The sequence below is a fragment of the Phodopus roborovskii genome, unplaced genomic scaffold (genome assembly GCF_943737965.1).
Source record: "Phodopus roborovskii unplaced genomic scaffold, PHOROB, whole genome shotgun sequence".
Classification (NCBI taxonomy): Eukaryota; Metazoa; Chordata; class Mammalia; order Rodentia; family Cricetidae; genus Phodopus; species Phodopus roborovskii.
The window spans coordinates 3,640,776-3,658,632 of NW_026126583.1; the positions used below are offsets into that span (position 1 = coordinate 3,640,776).

A 17,857-nucleotide genomic window follows, 5' to 3' on the forward strand; every position below is an offset into this window, starting at 1 on the left:
TGTGTGTGTGTGTGTGTGTGTGTGTGTGTGTGTGTGTTTGTGTGTGTGATTGCATTGAGATTTTCCAGTGTATTGGAATGTAAATGTTGAAAGACTTTGGAACTTGGGTTGGAAAAACCACTGAGTGTTCAGAGCTTAATCTAGTATTGTTAGAATTTAGATGATAATGCTGAGAGATGGGGGTCTGATTTGTGAAGTTTCAAAGGGAAGTTCAAGAGTCCCCAAAAGACTCTACCAAAGCTCTTTGTGTGATATTTTGTGTATGGTCAGCTGTAGCTGAAGAATCAGCTGTGATTAAGAAGAGACCAGCATCATCAAGGATCACAAATTTGGAAATCTTTCCTTAGGGTCAGCACATATAAACTATGGTCCAAGGTGGAAACAACGATGCATTTCCTGCTTGCAGCCAAACTTAGTAATATGTGAGAATCATCCCTCTGGTGCTGGTTTCAAAGGCATGAAATTGTGTCATGGAGAGCAGCTGAGACTTGGCACTGGGAGAGGCCTGGGTGAAGGTACAACCTCAGTGGCAGTAGACAGCCACGACTGAAGGGGTCATGGAGAGAAGTTGAGGCTAGCACCATGTATCAGGATCAGAGTATCGGAGGAGATCCCAGGAGAGGCCACTAGTAAAAGTCAAGTCCAGTAGCTGCAAGAGATTCCAGCGTCCAGAAAATGCCAGTACCATGGGATAACGATTGGAACAGCAGAAGCTGTGAAGTGGAACAGCCTGAGTGTAAAAGCAAGACAGTAAGCAGCACTCCTCCATGGCCTCTGCATCAGACCCTGGTTCCAGGCTTCCTTCCTGCTGGCATCATGCCATAATCCCTTCACTGATTACTGTGATATGACGAGGATGTTAAATAAACCCTTCCTCCCCATATTACATATGGTCATGGTGTTTCATCACAATAGAAATTCTAAGACACTAAGCTTTCAAAACATTCCCCAGTGATCATCTGGACTTGAGTGCTGTCTGTTTGATACACCTTTAATATGCCGGCTTTCTCTGTAATTATATTGAGCCTTCTGTCTTCTTTTGGCGAGTTTGCCAAAGGACTTGTCAAACTTGTTTACCTTTGTCTCATTGATCCTTTTCATTGTTCTTTCAGTTTCCATTTCACTAAATCCAGCTCAGTTCTTGGTTATCTCTTCCACTGGTTTTGGAACTGCTTTGTGGGATTTAACAGAAGTCTACAGAAATAGCTGCAGAATGCACACCCTATGTATCCAATTGAATTCCTCCAAAGTAAGTCATGAAGCAAGTCTCAAAAATGCAAACGTATTAAAATAACTTCTGATAGTCTGTTGAATAGTGGTTGAATAAAACTGAAAATCAGCAAGAAAACGATTGAATAAAACATTTTTGAACAATTATGAGATAATCAAAGAATTCAAGAAAGAAATTTGAAAATTCATATAATCAAATGAAAATTGAAGTACACCATATTAGACTCTGTAGAATACAATGAGAGTTATTTTAAGAGAGGAGTTCGGAACCATAAATATATACATTGAGTAATCAGTAATACCGCATATAAATAACCTAATATTTCAATGTCTTCCTATTATTTCTTGCATGTTTGACCCTGACATTCATGATGCAGAATCAGTGTATTAACAGTGAAGTGAGAGCAAGATGTTGTGTCTCAACAACTCAGATAACTTACTGTGTCAGACAGAACAGGTCGCTCTCCTGTTTGCTTTTCATAGAAAGCTGCCCTGCCATTCTAATAGACCCATTTGTTTCAATTGCTCTTCTAGTTGCTGGAATGTCAAGGCAATAATGTAAGTAACTTTCTCATGTTCTTTAAGCAACAGAAAACTCCAGGGTAGCTTCAGGAGGCTTTGGAGTAACTGTGGCAAGACAAGGTGTCATGTTATGTCTTTGTACTAGAATGATAACTATCTTCCTCTCCATATAGAATAATTACTAGAGAAATTGACAGGATTAATGAACTCTTTCATGATGAAAACGTGGATAAGGCAAGCTTTTTAGTCGTGTGGTATCCTTGGTGTGCCTTAAAGACAATTCAACAACCAATAGTTTTATTGGAAAAACAGAGTTGTCAGGAACATAGCAGGGTTGAAATTTTAAAGTGATGTCATTGTTACTAGAAAGGTACCTCTGTGCAATTCTTATGAGTCAGTGATTGATGACAGTTAAAAATCAATCTATGGTGTGTGCTATGAAAAAGGAAGTATAGTGGTAAGATATTAAGCCAGTCTTTTCTCACAACTTTGCATGCCTGGAAAAGCTAGCCTGGTTACGAAATCTGAAGTTGATTTACTTGAAATACCACTGAAATGATGAGGCAGCGGTGAAAAGGAGAGAGGTATATATTCCAGAGCTGAGAAGTCACACTCAGGCTCATATACTTCCTACCTACTTCTTCCTTCAGAAACACAAGTAAGTGCTTCCAGCCACTGTTGCTAAAATGTATGAATTACTTCTGAGGATAACAATGGTGTGGTCATTTCACGTGTGTATGTCATTTTGCCTGATTGTATTTTTCTTAAGCTGCCAAAGAAAAGTTAAATGTTTCCTTCACTTAATTTGCTATTTAAATAATTTATTTCTAAATAAACATAAATATTGTCCCAAACGTGCAGGGATCGTGTCTGGCAACTACAGCACGTTAAAGGAAAAGTTGGAAGGTGCTTTCCCACAGCTAACTGGATGCTAGCTTCAGAAATCTTTATCTTGAAATGTATTACAAAACCTTTCCACCCAAACCAAGTATAACTGGTGAGATAGGAAAGATAAAAGGATTCTCTGTTAGCTGTTCGAAAAGTCTTAACGATATGGTTCCCATGACCTCTAATTGGGAGATTAGCATTTGTACATTGTAGAAGCCTTGAAAATGTTAATAAATGTATTTGTCAGAATCTTATAATACAGGTATGTCATTTCCTTTAAGAAATGTTCATTACAGAGGGATGGTCCCTTTAGTGAAAGTCATTTTCACTTTGTGCTGACTTCATGCTGCTTTAGGGGTTTAAGGTCATCATGCATTTGTTTGCTGAAGCAACTACAAAATTCACACTTGAGCTGTACAGGCAGTTCAGAGAAACACAGGACAACATCTTCTGCTCCCCAACCAGTATCATGACAGCATTAGCAATGCTGGAGCTTGGAGCCAAAGGGAACACTGAACAACAAATTGAGAAGGTGGGTGTAATCTTCATTTTGTTGACCAGTTTGAACGTGCATCTCCATCACTGTCAGTGTACAGATAGATGGTGATAACGCCAGAAGCCTGAGAGGAAGAACATGATGTTGAGTAGGCATTGCCATGACTGTGAGCACAGAACTGAGGGAGGGACACACCCTTCCCAAACATGCTCCAGTTGCTTCCTGCACATCCTTTGGGGGCAGGATGATTGCCTTCAAGAGCCCAACAACTACCAGTGAACATAAACTGGCTCAACTCTGATGGATGTGAATTGAGGTGTTCTCTGGGCAATGAGTGGATGAGCATCTATTCACATGACATGGATCAACTTTTGGTGTTTCTTACAAATTCTTGTGCTAAAGTTTGGAGGATTTTTTTAAATTTTTATTTGTTTTTCAGGGTTTTGTTCTGTTTTTGTTTTGTTGGACTTAGAACTTTAAGAAAAGTTTTTGTGTTCCATTTGCTGTGTCTTCCAGGTTCTTCAATTCAATGGAGCCGCAAAGAAGACAATGGAAAAATCTGCAGACTGTCATGTAAGTCCAGGGCACCTCACGTGGAGAAGAACTTCAAATTACTAACATTATAATTTAAAGTGAACATTCATAGTTATAATTTAAAGTGAACATTCATAGTTATAATTTAAAGCATTATAACTTAAAGTAAACATTTCACATTTAGAAATGCAATCTGTGCTGGGCAATGGTGGCATACACCTTTAATCCCAGCACTCAGGAGGCACAGACAGGTGGATCTCTGTGAGTTCAAGGCTAGCCTGGTCTACAGAGTGAATTTCAGGACAGGCTCCAAAGCAATACAGAAAAACCAAAAAGGAAAAATAAAATCAATCTACAAGGGAATTTCCAAACAAAAGAGATGAGGACGTGGAGTAATATCAACATTCATTTCTCACAGTCATTATGCTCAGGAGTTTGTTTTATGCATAGAAGTTCAGCACTGGATCTACATAAGATGACTTAGATTCAGCTCTAGCTCTGCCCCCACAGATGAAGAACATGTGAAAAGCACAGATGACCTGAATCCTTGGGACTATACTCTAGTAAGGTGGGATTAAAAAGGACTATGACTCAACATATACAAACACAAATTGTCTGGTCTGCTATAAATAAGAAAGCATAATGAATGTTAGCTATTGTTACTGTAAAATAGCAGTAATTGTCTTCACAATAATGTACTAAAACAATTTTATCTTAATTGAATAGATTAAGAGAAATATGTCCTCATTCAAGTTCATCTTGGAAAATGATTGTTATCACATCTATATGGATTTAGAACTTAACCCTGCTGGAAAAGAGAGGTGTCCTGATTCAAAGTTACTTAAATTGAAAACTTGGCTCTGTAGCATTTCTTTAAAGAGGCCACTAAATTCTCTGCACTTCTTTGTATTAATCGAAATTATACTCAGACTTAAATTACTGATGTATAGTCCAGTCCTTAAATGAATAGTAGGCATGTACTACTTTACATGCCAAGAATATCCACCATGAAACAACTTAAGCCAAAACAGCCTAAAATCACTGCATATTTAGTTCAAAAGGCAGCAGATTGGAAAGAAGAAAAGCATTTCTGGAAGTTGAATGCAAAGTGGGAATATTTAAGATAAAGTATAACAGATATTAGAGAATATTCAAAAAGTTGTCTTTGAGATTACAGGTATGTATTTACTTTCAGTTTAGTATTTACATTGCCAAAAGGATTCAATTAACACCCTTTTTGACACTGAAGGATGAAGAATCAGAAAATGTCCATCGCCAATTTCAAAAGCTTATGACTCAATTGAACAAATCCAATGATACTTATGACCTGAAGTCTGCCAACAGTATCTATGGAGCAAAGGATTTCCCATTTCTCCATGTAAGTTTCACCTGGGCTTATTACCTTTAATCTGCATCCTAGGTCCTATGTGTCTGAATGGCCATGTGTAAGTGTGAAGCCAGACAGATTCAGAGAAGCAACATTTGCAAAGGGAGCACCAGCCCCATAGTCACATTTCTAATCCACTGGATTGTCCTAGATCCTATTGATGTATGTGTAAAACATAGGCTTAGGAACTGTCCCATGAGAGAGAACATAGGTCAGGCAAGTTTGTCATGAGATATTCATAATAAGCCAGCACTGACTCAGTCACAGGTAGTATGGCCAGGGATTTATGGCAAATGCAATGTTTCTGGAATGGGCAGGTTTAGGGAAATTTTGGAAAGAATTAGGAAGGTACCATGGAATATAGCATTTCCTGTATTGATGATATAATCAAATAAGAAATGCAATGGTTGAATTTAGCAGTAGGATAGCTCAGGAGTAAATCAGCTCTCTTGGTACAACTTACTATTAAATTTGTAAGTCATGGCCTCTTCTCCACCTGCCTTTTGCTGTATGGTATTGACTTTAGTGACATCCTTATACCAGCCTTCACTGTATTCTCATTGCCTACATAGTATCACCTAAGTAAAAAATCTGCAGATGTGGCCAGGGTCTGCTATCAGATTACAGTATCATACAAATAATAAAATTTAAGTAATGTTTAAATGAATCTTAATTTCTTTTGTATTTCTTCACATTTCAAAGGACTTTTTGGAAGACATTAGGAAGTTTTACCAAGCCAATGTGGAGTCACTTGATTTTGGACATGCTGCAGAAGAAAGTGAAAAGAAGATTAATTCCTGGGTAGAAAGCCAGACAAATGGTATTGTATGGGAGGGTCGCTGGAGAATGTTCCAGAGATGATGGGGTGATCTCCATAAATATGAAGTGAGCCAGGAGGAAGTGTGGAGAAGCTAGCAGAAATCCTATCAGTGGAAAGAAGTGAATCATCTACATTTAGCTTAGTTAGTGGTATTTTTGACAATCTGAATTCACCTCCCCAACATATTTTGATATTGTGTCTGTTTCTTTACGCCTTAGCCAATTCTGAAGAGCTAAGAGAAAATTTTAGAAAAAGTACTTTTCTCTTTTTCCAGTGAGGAAAACAAGGCACATGTTGTCATCTTAGATCCTGTCATCTACCCTGACCTCCTGAGATGATTTATCTCAGTCTTCGTCACCTAGAGCAGAGCTCTCAACAAAGCTTCCCCTCTGTAGACACCAACCCATATCTCAGTGTCCTGACAGGCCACGCCTGCAGCAGCCCAACATGAAAGTGAACAGCTCCACACACCTGGAGTAGTGTTTGACATTATCAGAAATGTGCTTCAGGTGATAGAGTTCTCGTCATCTGTTAAAAGAACAACCAAGCCTTGGATAGAAAAACGCTTTGGGTAGTGAGCCTTAAATTGTAGAACAAAACAGCTTGTCAGTATTCACTGAGTTTGCCATAATCATCCAGACAGGAAAACTAAAAGCCTTTCTTATGACAAAAATTGATATGTCCATCCCAAGTAGCTCAAAGGCTATGAGGAAGGCCATGTCTTACGAACAAGTCAATGAGTCCTTCCAGTAATGACTTGGGTGAACAAGTGATAAGCGAACAATGGAGAATTCTTGAGAGCGCCCTTCAGAAAAGCTCCTTCTACTTTGATGATAGACATTTTGTTCTTTCTCTGGAAGGCAAAATCAAAGACTTATTTCCTCATGGGAGCCTGGGCAGTGACACTATACTGGTTTTAGTGAATGCAGTGTATTTCAAAGGACAATGGGATCACAAATTTGATGAAAAGCATACTAAAGAAGAAAAATTTTGGCTGAACAAGGTATTGTTGACATTTAATTTACATAATGTCTTGTAAGCCATATGTAGATAATTCAAGTATAAGTGATGACATGGAAAGCACAAAATAAAATACGTCATATGTTTTTATCCTTGTAACTTTATTTAACTAGGAACAATTTAAAAGAACTTTGTTTGGACTTCACAAAATTTCAGGGTTATCTCTTCAAAGGATGTTGATGTGTTTGGGTGGCTCAGCATTATCTATGCTGTCTTGATGTGTGTTTGACACATTGCTTTGTTACAGAATACTAGTAAACCCGTCCAGATGATGAAACAAAAAAGCAAGCTTAACTTTAACTTCCTCGGGGATGCACAGGCCAAGATTGTGGAAATACCATACAAAGGCAAAGAACTAAGTATGATTATCCTACTACCAGATGAAATTGATGGCCTGAAGAAGGTAAAGCTTGTGTCTCTTACTCTTCTTCCTGTTGTGTAGTTTCTTCCTAAGCTCTCAAATTTAAACAAGACCGCAATGAAAATAATTAAACATGATAATAATTAAAAATTTTAAAGAAGATATGGCATTTCATCTTGTATTACAAGTATTCTACACACAGCCTGGAACACACTAAAGGCTTGCCTAATTAGTAATTAAGAAGAGTTATATACATTAAATATCAACTTCATGCCAATAATAAGGAACAAGTCAAATTTGGTTGAAAGAAATAAATTACAATGTATAAAATGTTTATAAATATTTTAAATAAAAAAGTAAGACCTAGAGCATTATATAACAACTATAGAATGTATTGATGTTGGGGGAAACATAAAGAAACCTCTATTAAAAGTAATAGGTGACTGGTGCATAAACAATAATGTATATAATTTATTATGTACAAATTAATGATTCTGTTTTTTAATATTGGTAATAATAATATCTAAATTCAAATTATCTAAATGAATAATATCTAACTGAATCATTAGTATTTATTGTATTTACAAAATACAATTCTTAGCGTATTTATTGCTAAAGGCTTCCCTTTAATTCATTGCTCATGTGAGTTACAGGCTTTTCGTTAATCATGGCAATTTCATTTCTTCTATTTTTGTAGCTTGAAGATAAGCTCACTGCTGATAAGTTAATAGAGTGGACAAGCCCACAGAATATGTACGTGACAGAGGTGCATTTATCATTACCTCGATTCAAAGTGGAAGAGAAGTATGACCTCCAGGCTCCATTGAAACTCATGGGGATGGTGGATGCCTTCACTCCACAGAAGGCTGACTTCTCAGGCATGAGTAGCAGTCAAGGTCTTGTGGTGTCTAAAGTTTTACACAAGTCCTTTGTTGAGGTAACTGAAGAGGGGACAGAAGCTGCAGCTGCCACAGGGGTGGAAGTCTCTGTAATGTCAGCATTGAGAAGCGAAGTTGTTATTTGTGATCACCCTTTCCTGTTTTACATCAAGCACAAGAAGACCAACAGTGTCCTCTTCTTTGGCAGAATGTCTTCCCCTTAAGTTGATCCACCGCACTCCTCAGAAGTTAATAGAGGTGCTGTAGTTAACTGGGGCCTGGATACAACAGTTTCTGTTGATTCATTTCTCCTCCCCATCTCAGAATCATCACTAACAATGTAGTGTGGAAGCAGAAAAATCTCTATTGTTTGCTTTCTATACACCCATGTAAACCTAGTTTCTCCATATAAACATTCTCTGGCCAAAAAGAAAAAAGAAAAAAAGTTCAGTAAAGGGATGAGGGGATATTTTAATATAGTTTCTTTTAATCTAACATCTATCTGTGACCTGTTTTAAATGAGCTAAAAATAAATCACACATTCTTTTTAAACTGATTAATACAAACGCCTATGTTTTTTTGACTTGAGGAGACATCTGCGGCTCTTCATATGTTTCTAATTTTTATGATTTTATAAAATGTCTTAACAATAAAATAATGATTTTTCTACTTATTTAATTCATTGTATTTTCAACTGCAAGAAGTCAATCATACACAAGGAGTGTAAGTTGGAAATATATTAATCATATAGAAGGAAATATTCAAAACAAACTCAGCTATTCTAAGATGGAGTAGTATGCAGATATATTTTTATACATGCTTATCTTATTCTTTTTAATGGCAAGAAAACTTTATGTGTTTCCTGTTTATTGTAGTGCCAAGAACTCAACTCCAGGCCTTTTGCATACTAGAGATAAATTCTCTACCACTAAGCCAAGCCTCCAGCACAAAGAAAATTTAAACTACTACAATGTGAAAGAATAATTTTATCAAAGATAAACAGATAAGAAACATATTAATATAATTTATTATATCAGGCCAGTCAGTGGTGGCTCACACCTTTAATCCCAGCACTTTGGAGGCAGAGGCAAGTGGATCTCTGTGAGTCCAAGACCAGCCTGGTCTACAAGAGCTAATTCAAGTCCAGGCTCCAAAGCTACACAGAGAAACCCTGTCTTGGAAAACAAAATTAATAATAATAATAATAATAATAATAATAATAATAATAATAATAGTAATAATAATTTACTATATCAGTAGCCTTCAAAAAAGATCCCTAGAGATCTGTACTGTCTAATTTAGTAATTTAGTAATCATTAACTAGCTGTAATCATATATAAATTAAATGAAGTCACATTAAGCAAAATTAGTACATTTTCTTATCTCACTAGTTGATGTGTAGTATCTTTCACTATGCAAATTTGAACACATCCTAATTCCATAATCAGAGTACTCTACAGTTCATCTTAAGAGCCTAGAAAACTATGTGGAAAAATTTAACAAATGTCTCTTAAAGGGCTCCTAATAAATAAAAACAGAAGGGGTTGATTCTTTAACAATTAATGTAGAGCTACCCAAATTTCAAATCCAAACTCAGGTTGAATAGGAATCACTAGAAACATTGAACCCAGAAAGCTGTAAGAGAAAAGCAATGGTTTTTAACTTTTAACAGTCAGATGGGTTCATTAAAAGAGTGAGTGGGTCTATAGAGTGTGGCATGCTTTGTGTCTTTACCAAGAACAAATAATGACCAGTACATGTGTATATACATAGAGCCTATCTCTGGAGGAATACTTAGACTACCTCACACCAGCAGAGCAGACAGAAATGGGGAATCTGGGATGTCTATCTAATGACCAGGGCCCTGTGGAAATGAGAATGTTCTCACAGTGTTTTGACAAAAAGATGCTCTCATCATCTCTTTTGATCTACTTTGAATGCAAGTTGCCAGAGCAGGAAAAACCTGCTGGCCTTCTCTGATCCTTTTCTCATCCTTTAACCACCCATTCTGTGTACCAAACTTTAAAGAGGACTCTCTTTTCCTCAGCTCAGAATCACTGACTTGCAGAAAAGTATTGGGCTTGTCTAACTCTACAATTACAAAGAGATTAACCCCTCCCCCCCCACACACACAGCAACAGCATATACACCATGGTACCAGGTCAGGTAAACTTCGACTTCCAAAATCAGTAAAAATCCAACTTCCTGTTCATTGCTCTGGAAATCCACATTTAGTAGGGACATGAAGACTCAGGAACAAACTCGCTTAGACGAGAAGATGTCACCTATGTGCTTAGTCTAGGGAGAGTCACAGCTATCTGGAGCAACTTGATAAACATCAAAAAGTTTTGTTTTATCTTGCTTTTTGTTTTGTTTTGATTTTGGAAGTATAAGTCATTTGTAGTTATTCAATTAAGCGTATTTTAAAATTAGGAATTTTGTATTTTAGTAATCTTTGGAGCAGCAAACACTGCTCAAAATTAGAATGTTTGTATAAAATTAATTCTATTTGTTCATAAATCACACAATACCCTTATGGGATTCCACAACTGGGTGTTTGTGGGGTGGCAGCTTCCTTCACGTGGAAGACATTCAACTCTGTTCTTGACGTGGCACAGAGGAGCCGTCTTCCCTGATGGTTTCTGGAGGAGATGGTTACTTCCAAGCAAGTTATTATCCATCTTAGAATTCATGAATAAGCTTGGATTCTTTAAGATTTCATCCGGCATATGCAGCTACTCTATGTGGACTACTGAATCTCTGCAAAGGAGCTTTGGTATTGTGTGAGAAAATTAAAATAGAAACAAACCAATATCCCTTCAAACGGCTGCCTGATGTGGAGTAGAAAAGGACAGTTCACAGAACAAAGCAATGGATTATACACGTTATTATAATCTTGGCTATATGCAATTTTTCTTTTCTGATTCTTCTCTTACCAGGCAAGTTTTCAAACTATAATTTGTTGGTGAACAGACCTGTCTAGCCAGAGGATGTTCCAAGGTGACTAAGCACAGCTTACAATCAATGTACTGTTTGTAGTGATCACACCAGTCACAGGGCTTTGTATAAAGTGCAAACCCTATTCCAGGAAGTATTTCTCATTCATCCCCCAGTCTGTACTCTCTCCTACCTCGACCTCTAACTGAACTAACTACAAATCTCTTTGGGATCAGAAACATTAGTGATGTTCATCTTCTTAGTCCCTTTCTAGTACCAAACTGAACATCTTTCAAGGCAAGAACTGTCCAGGTTGCGTTTTCTGCTGGGAGTGTTTAAAAGACATACATTGAATCTAATTGAGTTAGATCTATAGGTTCTGGTTATCTATGGAAGCACAAAAAATACATTTGGACCTATAAAATTGAGACTCTGTCTTGAAACACCCTTAGAGAAGCTGTCAGCTTACAGAGGAGAATTGTGAAAATGCCTGGATTTTGCATAGCACACTCCAAAGTGGTAAGACTGACTAGGAGCTGGAATGTTTGAATATCATTAAAATACTCCAGAAAATGCTCTGAACTCATGGGATTCATTTGGGATTAGATTTCTATAAACCTGTGTAGTCTGAGACTCAAAGGTCAGTCCTCAGTCCTGTATGGTTTAGGCAGAAATCCTGCCTCAAAGAAAAACTAACAGTCCATTTTCCCCATCAAAAGCCATCAGAGTTCAGACAGCAAAGCTGAGCAGAATTACCTGCCACGCAAGAGAATGAACTAGTGAGAAATCACTCATTAGTTGACTTGTGCTGTTGTTTGCATACAAAATACCACCAGGTCCTTTGCTAAAGATATAGCCCTCAATGCACTGATGAGTGCATACTTTGTTGGCAGTATAAGGAGATGGTAGCAACTACCAAGTACTGTCAGAATGGAGGAGCTAGGGACAGAGTTAAGAAGAGTGTACCTTGTATATTGCCCTGTGCTCACTCTCTGTTTTCTGGCCATCATTAGGTAAAAAGCTTTCTTCAGCCCTGCCCTTCTGCCATGATGTTTCTGCCTTGTCATGGGTTATAAGCAATGGACCAGGAGCCATGGACTGCAACTTCAAGCCAGAATCAAGCCTTTCTTTCCTTCTTCTCAGTAGTGTCTGACTGGTATTTTATCTCAGTGATGGAATACTGACTAACACACAGGGAGAGAAAACCAGGAGTTCTGAGGGTTCAAAGAGCAGGTTCCATGAGACACCTGAACTGGTGTCAAATCTTTCTGCTATGCTGTTGATCTCCTGGGGCTTCTGTGTCTCATTTGAATAAAGGAATTGAACCAGCGGGTTTTGATGTCGTTGGCGTCCTTGTCATAAGCACACCTGCAGATTACGTGATGCTTTCCAAGGTGAGTGCTGCTATCCTATGGAATCTGCATTTTGAGCTACCTTTGTGTGATTAATGGGAGCTGAAAGTAGCACTTTGGTTACAAGTTTGCATATGTATAATGTGTGATAATGAACATGTACATGAAGGCTTCATGCAGTCTCTGTTTCTTATAGCTCTTAACCTGCATTTTAAAACCTTTACTTTTATTCCAAATTTATTGTTTTGATTTACAAATGAAAATTGCACATATTTAAGATTTAAAAAAAAAAAACATTCTGCTGCTGCATCCGTGTGCTTTTCATGTACTGGTACACAATAAATACATGCAGCTTTATTTCATTTAAAGTAATTTGGCTACTCAGAGCTGCTGGCTACCCTGTAAAAGTTACTTCTCAATGTCCTTTCATTTGGAAGTTCAGGAATTCAGATGTTCAAATGATGTAAGAAATTTCCGGTGTCATATTCCTTATGAGTCCCTCCTAAATACCCGTAGAGGTCAGGTCACCCCATGCTTCTGATCAGGAAGTGATCAGGAAATTTTCCCAAAACTTAGTCACACAATAGAAAAATAAAAATAAAATTAGAAAACACAGAAACTGAAATGCTTCCAAACAATGAAGAATAATCAAAATGTTAAATAGTTGGCCAAATATAAAAGATACTGTGGTCAATTTTTAAAAGGTAACGATCTAAAGCAAAAAAAGAATAGTTAAATACTTGCTGTGGAATATACATTAAATGTGGAAATAAAATCCACACACAGAGGCCACCAGGGTGGAAGGCATTGCTGTAAGCGAAGGTGTCTGGTGTTATTTAAAGGCAGCGAGTGATAAGCTAAATGTGTATGCTGTAACCCTGAACAACCATAGGTATGACAATGGTGAGGATAAAAGTAAACACTGAAAGTCATGAAAAATGTCCCGAAAAGAAGAGGACACTGAAACAGTCAAGAACTGGCCATAGCAAATGTCTACCACGGTGTGCATTGTCACTACATCACAAACAAGAGCCCAGTGCAGCTTCTCTGACCCCATTTTTATTCTTCTCTGGTCCATTACATCCCAAACCTTAGCTTCTCCTCCCTCCAGTCTTCCAACCCCTGCCTACCTCTCCCCTTCCCTAAATCCACTCCTCAATTTCCCTTCATAAAAGAGAATGACTCCCAGTGTCATCAACTGAACATGGCATCACAAGTTAAAATAAGATGAGGCTCAAGCCCTCATATCAAGGCTGAATGAGGCAGCTCAATAGAAGGAAAAGGGTCCCAAGAGCAGACGAAAGAGTCAGAGATGCTGCCTCCACTCTTGCTGTTAAGAGGCCCAAAAAACACCAAGCTACACAACCATACATGTATGGAGAGGACCTATTACAGATCTATTCAGGGTCTGTGACTGTTGCACCAGTCCCTATAAGTCCCTGTGATCCCTGCTTAGTTGACTCTGTGGGCCATGTTTTCATATTGTCCTTGACCTCTCTGGCTCCTACAGTCCTTCCTCTCCCTCTTCTGCAGGGTTACCCTGGCACCATCCCTGATTTCATTCTATACTACAAAGCTACAGTAATAAAACCCAAATGGTCAGAGAGAGGCCCCAGCCAAGGCTGGAGCCACAGGGAGTATCAGAGAGAGGCCAGAGCTGCTGGGATCATCCGAGAGAGGCCCAAGCCACCAGGAACAACAAGCAGCCCCCCAAGAGTGTCGAGTGGCCACTAAGAGAGATGACAGCAGCAGCTTCCAGCAGTGGCTTCCAGAAGCTATCTTAAGAAGTTCCTCTGGGAATAATCACCTGTGTCCCAGACAGCAACCACTGACATTTCTCAGTAAGAGATACCTGCTGCTGCAGTGGCCACCAGAACCTCAGCCCCACATTTACCTAGAGGAAGGATTACCAGACCCATGACCCTGCCTCCACCTGGAAGAGCAATCACCTGATTTTTTATAAAGAAGCCAGAAATATGCAATGGGGAGGGGAGAAGGCATCTTAAAGTGTGCTGGTCTAACTGGATGTCTGTCTGCATGTAGAAGAATGCAAATAGATCCATATTCATACCCTGAACAAAACTCAAATTCAAATGGATCAAAAATATCAACATAAAACCACATGCAGTGGGCCTGATAGGAGAGAAAGTAAGGGATGGCCTTGAACACATTGGCACAGGAGACAACTTTCTGAACAGAAAACCAATAGATCAGACTAAGATCAACAATTAATAAATGGGATCTCATAAAACTGAAAAGTGAAAGAATGCTGTCAAGAGAAATCAATCAATCAATCAATCAATAAAAGCCTAGAGATTGGGAAAAGATGTTTACCCACTCCACATCCAACAGATGCCTCATATCCAAAATATATAAAGAATTCAAGAAACTAGACATCAACAAAACAATCTAATTTTAAAATGAGATACATATCTAAACAGAGAATTCTCAACAGAGGAAACCAAAATGGCAGAGAAACAGCTTTTAAAAAATGTTTAACATCCTCAGCCATCAGGGAAATGCAAATCCAAAGGACTCTGAAATTCCACCTTACACATGTCACAATGGCTAAGATCAAAAACACAGATGACAGCTTTTGCTGGAGAGGATGTGGAGCAAGAGGAACAAGCCTCCATTGCTGGTGGGAGTGCAAACTTTTACAGACATTATGGAAATCAATAGGGAAGTTCTTCAAAAAATTGGGAATCAATCAACCTTAAGAATGAGTTATCCCACTTTGGGCATTTACCCAAAATGATGTTTCATCATATTGCATGTTCAACTATGTTTATATCAGCTATATTCATAATAGCCAGAAACTGGAAACAACCTAGATGTCCCTCAACCGAAGAATGGGTAAAGAAACACAATGAAGTACTACTCAGCTCTTAAAAACAACGTAAAATTTGCAGGCAAATGGATGGAACTAGAATAAAAATCATCCTAAGTGAGGTAACCAAGACTTAGAAACCTAAACGTGGTATGTACTCACTTGTAAATTAACATTAGCTGTTAAGTAAAGGACAATCATGCTATGATCCATAGACCCAAAAAGGATAACGAACAAGGAAGGCTCAAGCATCTCCCAGGGAAGAGATATGATGGATTTTGTGGGTAGACAGGGGGTAGGTGGGGATGGGAACAGGAGGAATCAGGCATGGGGGTAGAAGGTGCTGGGTGGAGGGAGGGAAAGAGTCCTGAGGGAGACACTGGAATTGGGGGAGGGGTAGTGGTGGGGGCGAGAGTCCCTGGAATCTACCAGAGCGACCTATCTAAGACTCCTAGGAGCCTGAACTGGTCATCTTCGATACCTAGGTAAGGCTTCCAGCAGTAGGGCTGGGACACCAATCCAGCCGCAAGACCCTCGACCCATAATCTGTGCTTCCTGTGAGCTGTGCTGGGACGGTGGTGGAGCAGAACATGGGGAAGTTGTCAACTAATAACTGTTGCAAATTGAGGCCAATGCCACGAGAGGGAACCCACGCTGATACTACCTGAAGACCAGAAACATGGTTCCTAATGATATGCTCATAGTTTGGTGCCTAGCCCAGGTGTTATCAGAGAGACATCGTTCAGCAGCTGATGGGAACAGATGCAGAAAGCCCCCCAAAATTCCAGTTTTTGATGCTTCCATCACCACTGAGGAAAAAAAACAAAAAAACAAAAAAAACCTTCCTCTTCCTCTCTTCCATAATGTTAAGAAAGCACTGGAGCGCCCTCTTTTGGTAGCCAAGGGAAATTCAAAGTGAGCAAGCCTTAACCACAGCTGAAAACTTAACCTTTGTTCCAACCTTTAACCTTCTTAGAAGTCAAAACCAGTTGACACTCTTGAGCTTCTCTGACATTCGTGTACCTGTCTCCGTCCTCTTCATAAGACCTCGATGAATAACAATCTCTCCCCACCCTCGTGGAACATTCCAGTCTTCAACAATCACATACCACCAACTTTTGCGTTGCTAGGATCTTCCAACTTCCAAGAGTCATCACTGTATCCAAGTATATGACATGTTTTAATTTTTCATTATCAATGTGATGGAAAGTGTGAATCATGGATAAAACATGAAGAGATACATGCTGTGCTAACACTTGTAAACAAAGGCCTGAATGGCTGCTGACAGAGGATAAACTGAGCTTTAGGACAACATCTATCGTGAGGTAGAACTGTAATAACAGAGACCAATAAAAGCATTAGACATGCCAAAGATAACCCCACATTTTACATGTCACACAGTGTCAAGGCTGGTGTCCATTCAAGTAAGTTCCCTTCAATCATGAAGACTGAGGCAAGCAATGTTCACATGAAATGCAGTCAAAGTTAACCCTTCCCTCACAAAAATCCACAAAATTTCCTAGGACTGAATGTAAAAGTGAAACTATGAAACCTCTAGAAACAAAACACAGGTAGCAGTGAAGTTGAAATAGGCAAAACAAAATGTTAGATAAGACCTGGAAAGTAAACATTGCAAAACAAAATCCCAATAAGTTAGACCACAAAATTTAAAACTATTTTGCAGAAAAGGACCTTGTGGACACATCCCCCATGGAGGGATACTCCCTTAACCTAGAGACAGGAGAGAAGTCCTAGTCCCTACTTCAAATGACTTGACAGATTTACATGACCCCACCTGGATGGCATTGCCCTACATGTGGAATTGGGGTGGGGGATGGGAGGGGAGGGTGGTCAGGGTGCATGTGAGTGAGGGAGAGGGTAAGAGGAAGGTAAATAGGGAAGGAGGAAGGGAGAGAGAGGGAACTGGGGTCAGCAGGTAAAATAAAAAAAATTAAAATAAAACACCATCAGGAAAGCAAAACCATATATGATTTTGTATATATAGACTCAAATTTTCATTATCCATTCATCTGTTGATGGGCAGCTAGATTGATCTCAATTCTACACGACAGTGGTTAAGACAGCAAAAACCATGAGGGTACAAACAGCTCTACGGTGGGGCATGGTTTTCTCTCCAAAGCTAGTAAGGCAATTTCACGCATGTCAAATCTCCCGACTCTGATGTCTAAACCATATTTAAAGAGTCTAATTAAAGATTGTCTCCCACTCTAATCGTTTCTTTATATTAACAACAATTAATTGAAGATGTTCACTTCTTTTGCAAAACCCCTGCTCATTAATGACTGAATAAGTAGAAGAATGGGTGGATGTACCACAGGAGCCCTGAAGTCTAGAGTCTGTCCTAAAATTCTGCCTGCCGTGGGAACATAGTAATGACGTTTACTTGCATGTCACTAAATGTAGCGTAATGATTAAGCAACAGCAGGTGGGGGGTGTTTGGCAACCTGCTCTACTGTATATTCAACTCGAAGATAATCTAAATAAAATGTGTATGTTCTAAATTCTACTTCAATATCTTGGTTGATTATGTTTTCTTCCTGCTTTCTGGGAGTCAAACAAACAGAATTATTAACTCAATTTT

At 38.7% G+C, this 17,857-nt stretch overlaps 1 protein-coding gene across 1 annotated transcript; it reads left to right on the forward strand.

The window, feature by feature from the left end:
* Window positions 1-1,170: 1,170 nt before the first annotated feature.
* LOC127236283 (serpin B4) lies at window positions 1,171-8,360 on the forward strand. The gene is made up of 8 exons (XM_051203895.1): window positions 1,171-1,249; window positions 2,996-3,172; window positions 3,653-3,709; window positions 4,920-5,048; window positions 5,760-5,877; window positions 6,738-6,880; window positions 7,145-7,300; window positions 7,956-8,360. The coding sequence occupies exons 1-8, from the start codon at window positions 1,214-1,216 to the stop codon at window positions 8,358-8,360; spliced, it is 1,221 nt and encodes a 406-aa protein (XP_051059852.1). The 5' UTR covers window positions 1,171-1,213.
* Window positions 8,361-17,857: the final 9,497 nt, after the last annotated feature.

Bases quoted from the DNA above. Each gene is read 5' to 3' on its own strand.
- LOC127236283 (XM_051203895.1), top strand. From the start codon at position 1,214: ATGCACACCCTATGTATCCAATTGAATTCCTCCAAA. The intron at 5,049-5,759 runs GTAAGTTTCACC...CACATTTCAAAG, and splicing joins AGGATTTCCCATTTCTCCAT to GACTTTTTGGAAGACATTAG. The intron at 6,881-7,144 runs GTATTGTTGACA...GCTTTGTTACAG, and splicing joins AAAAATTTTGGCTGAACAAG to AATACTAGTAAACCCGTCCA.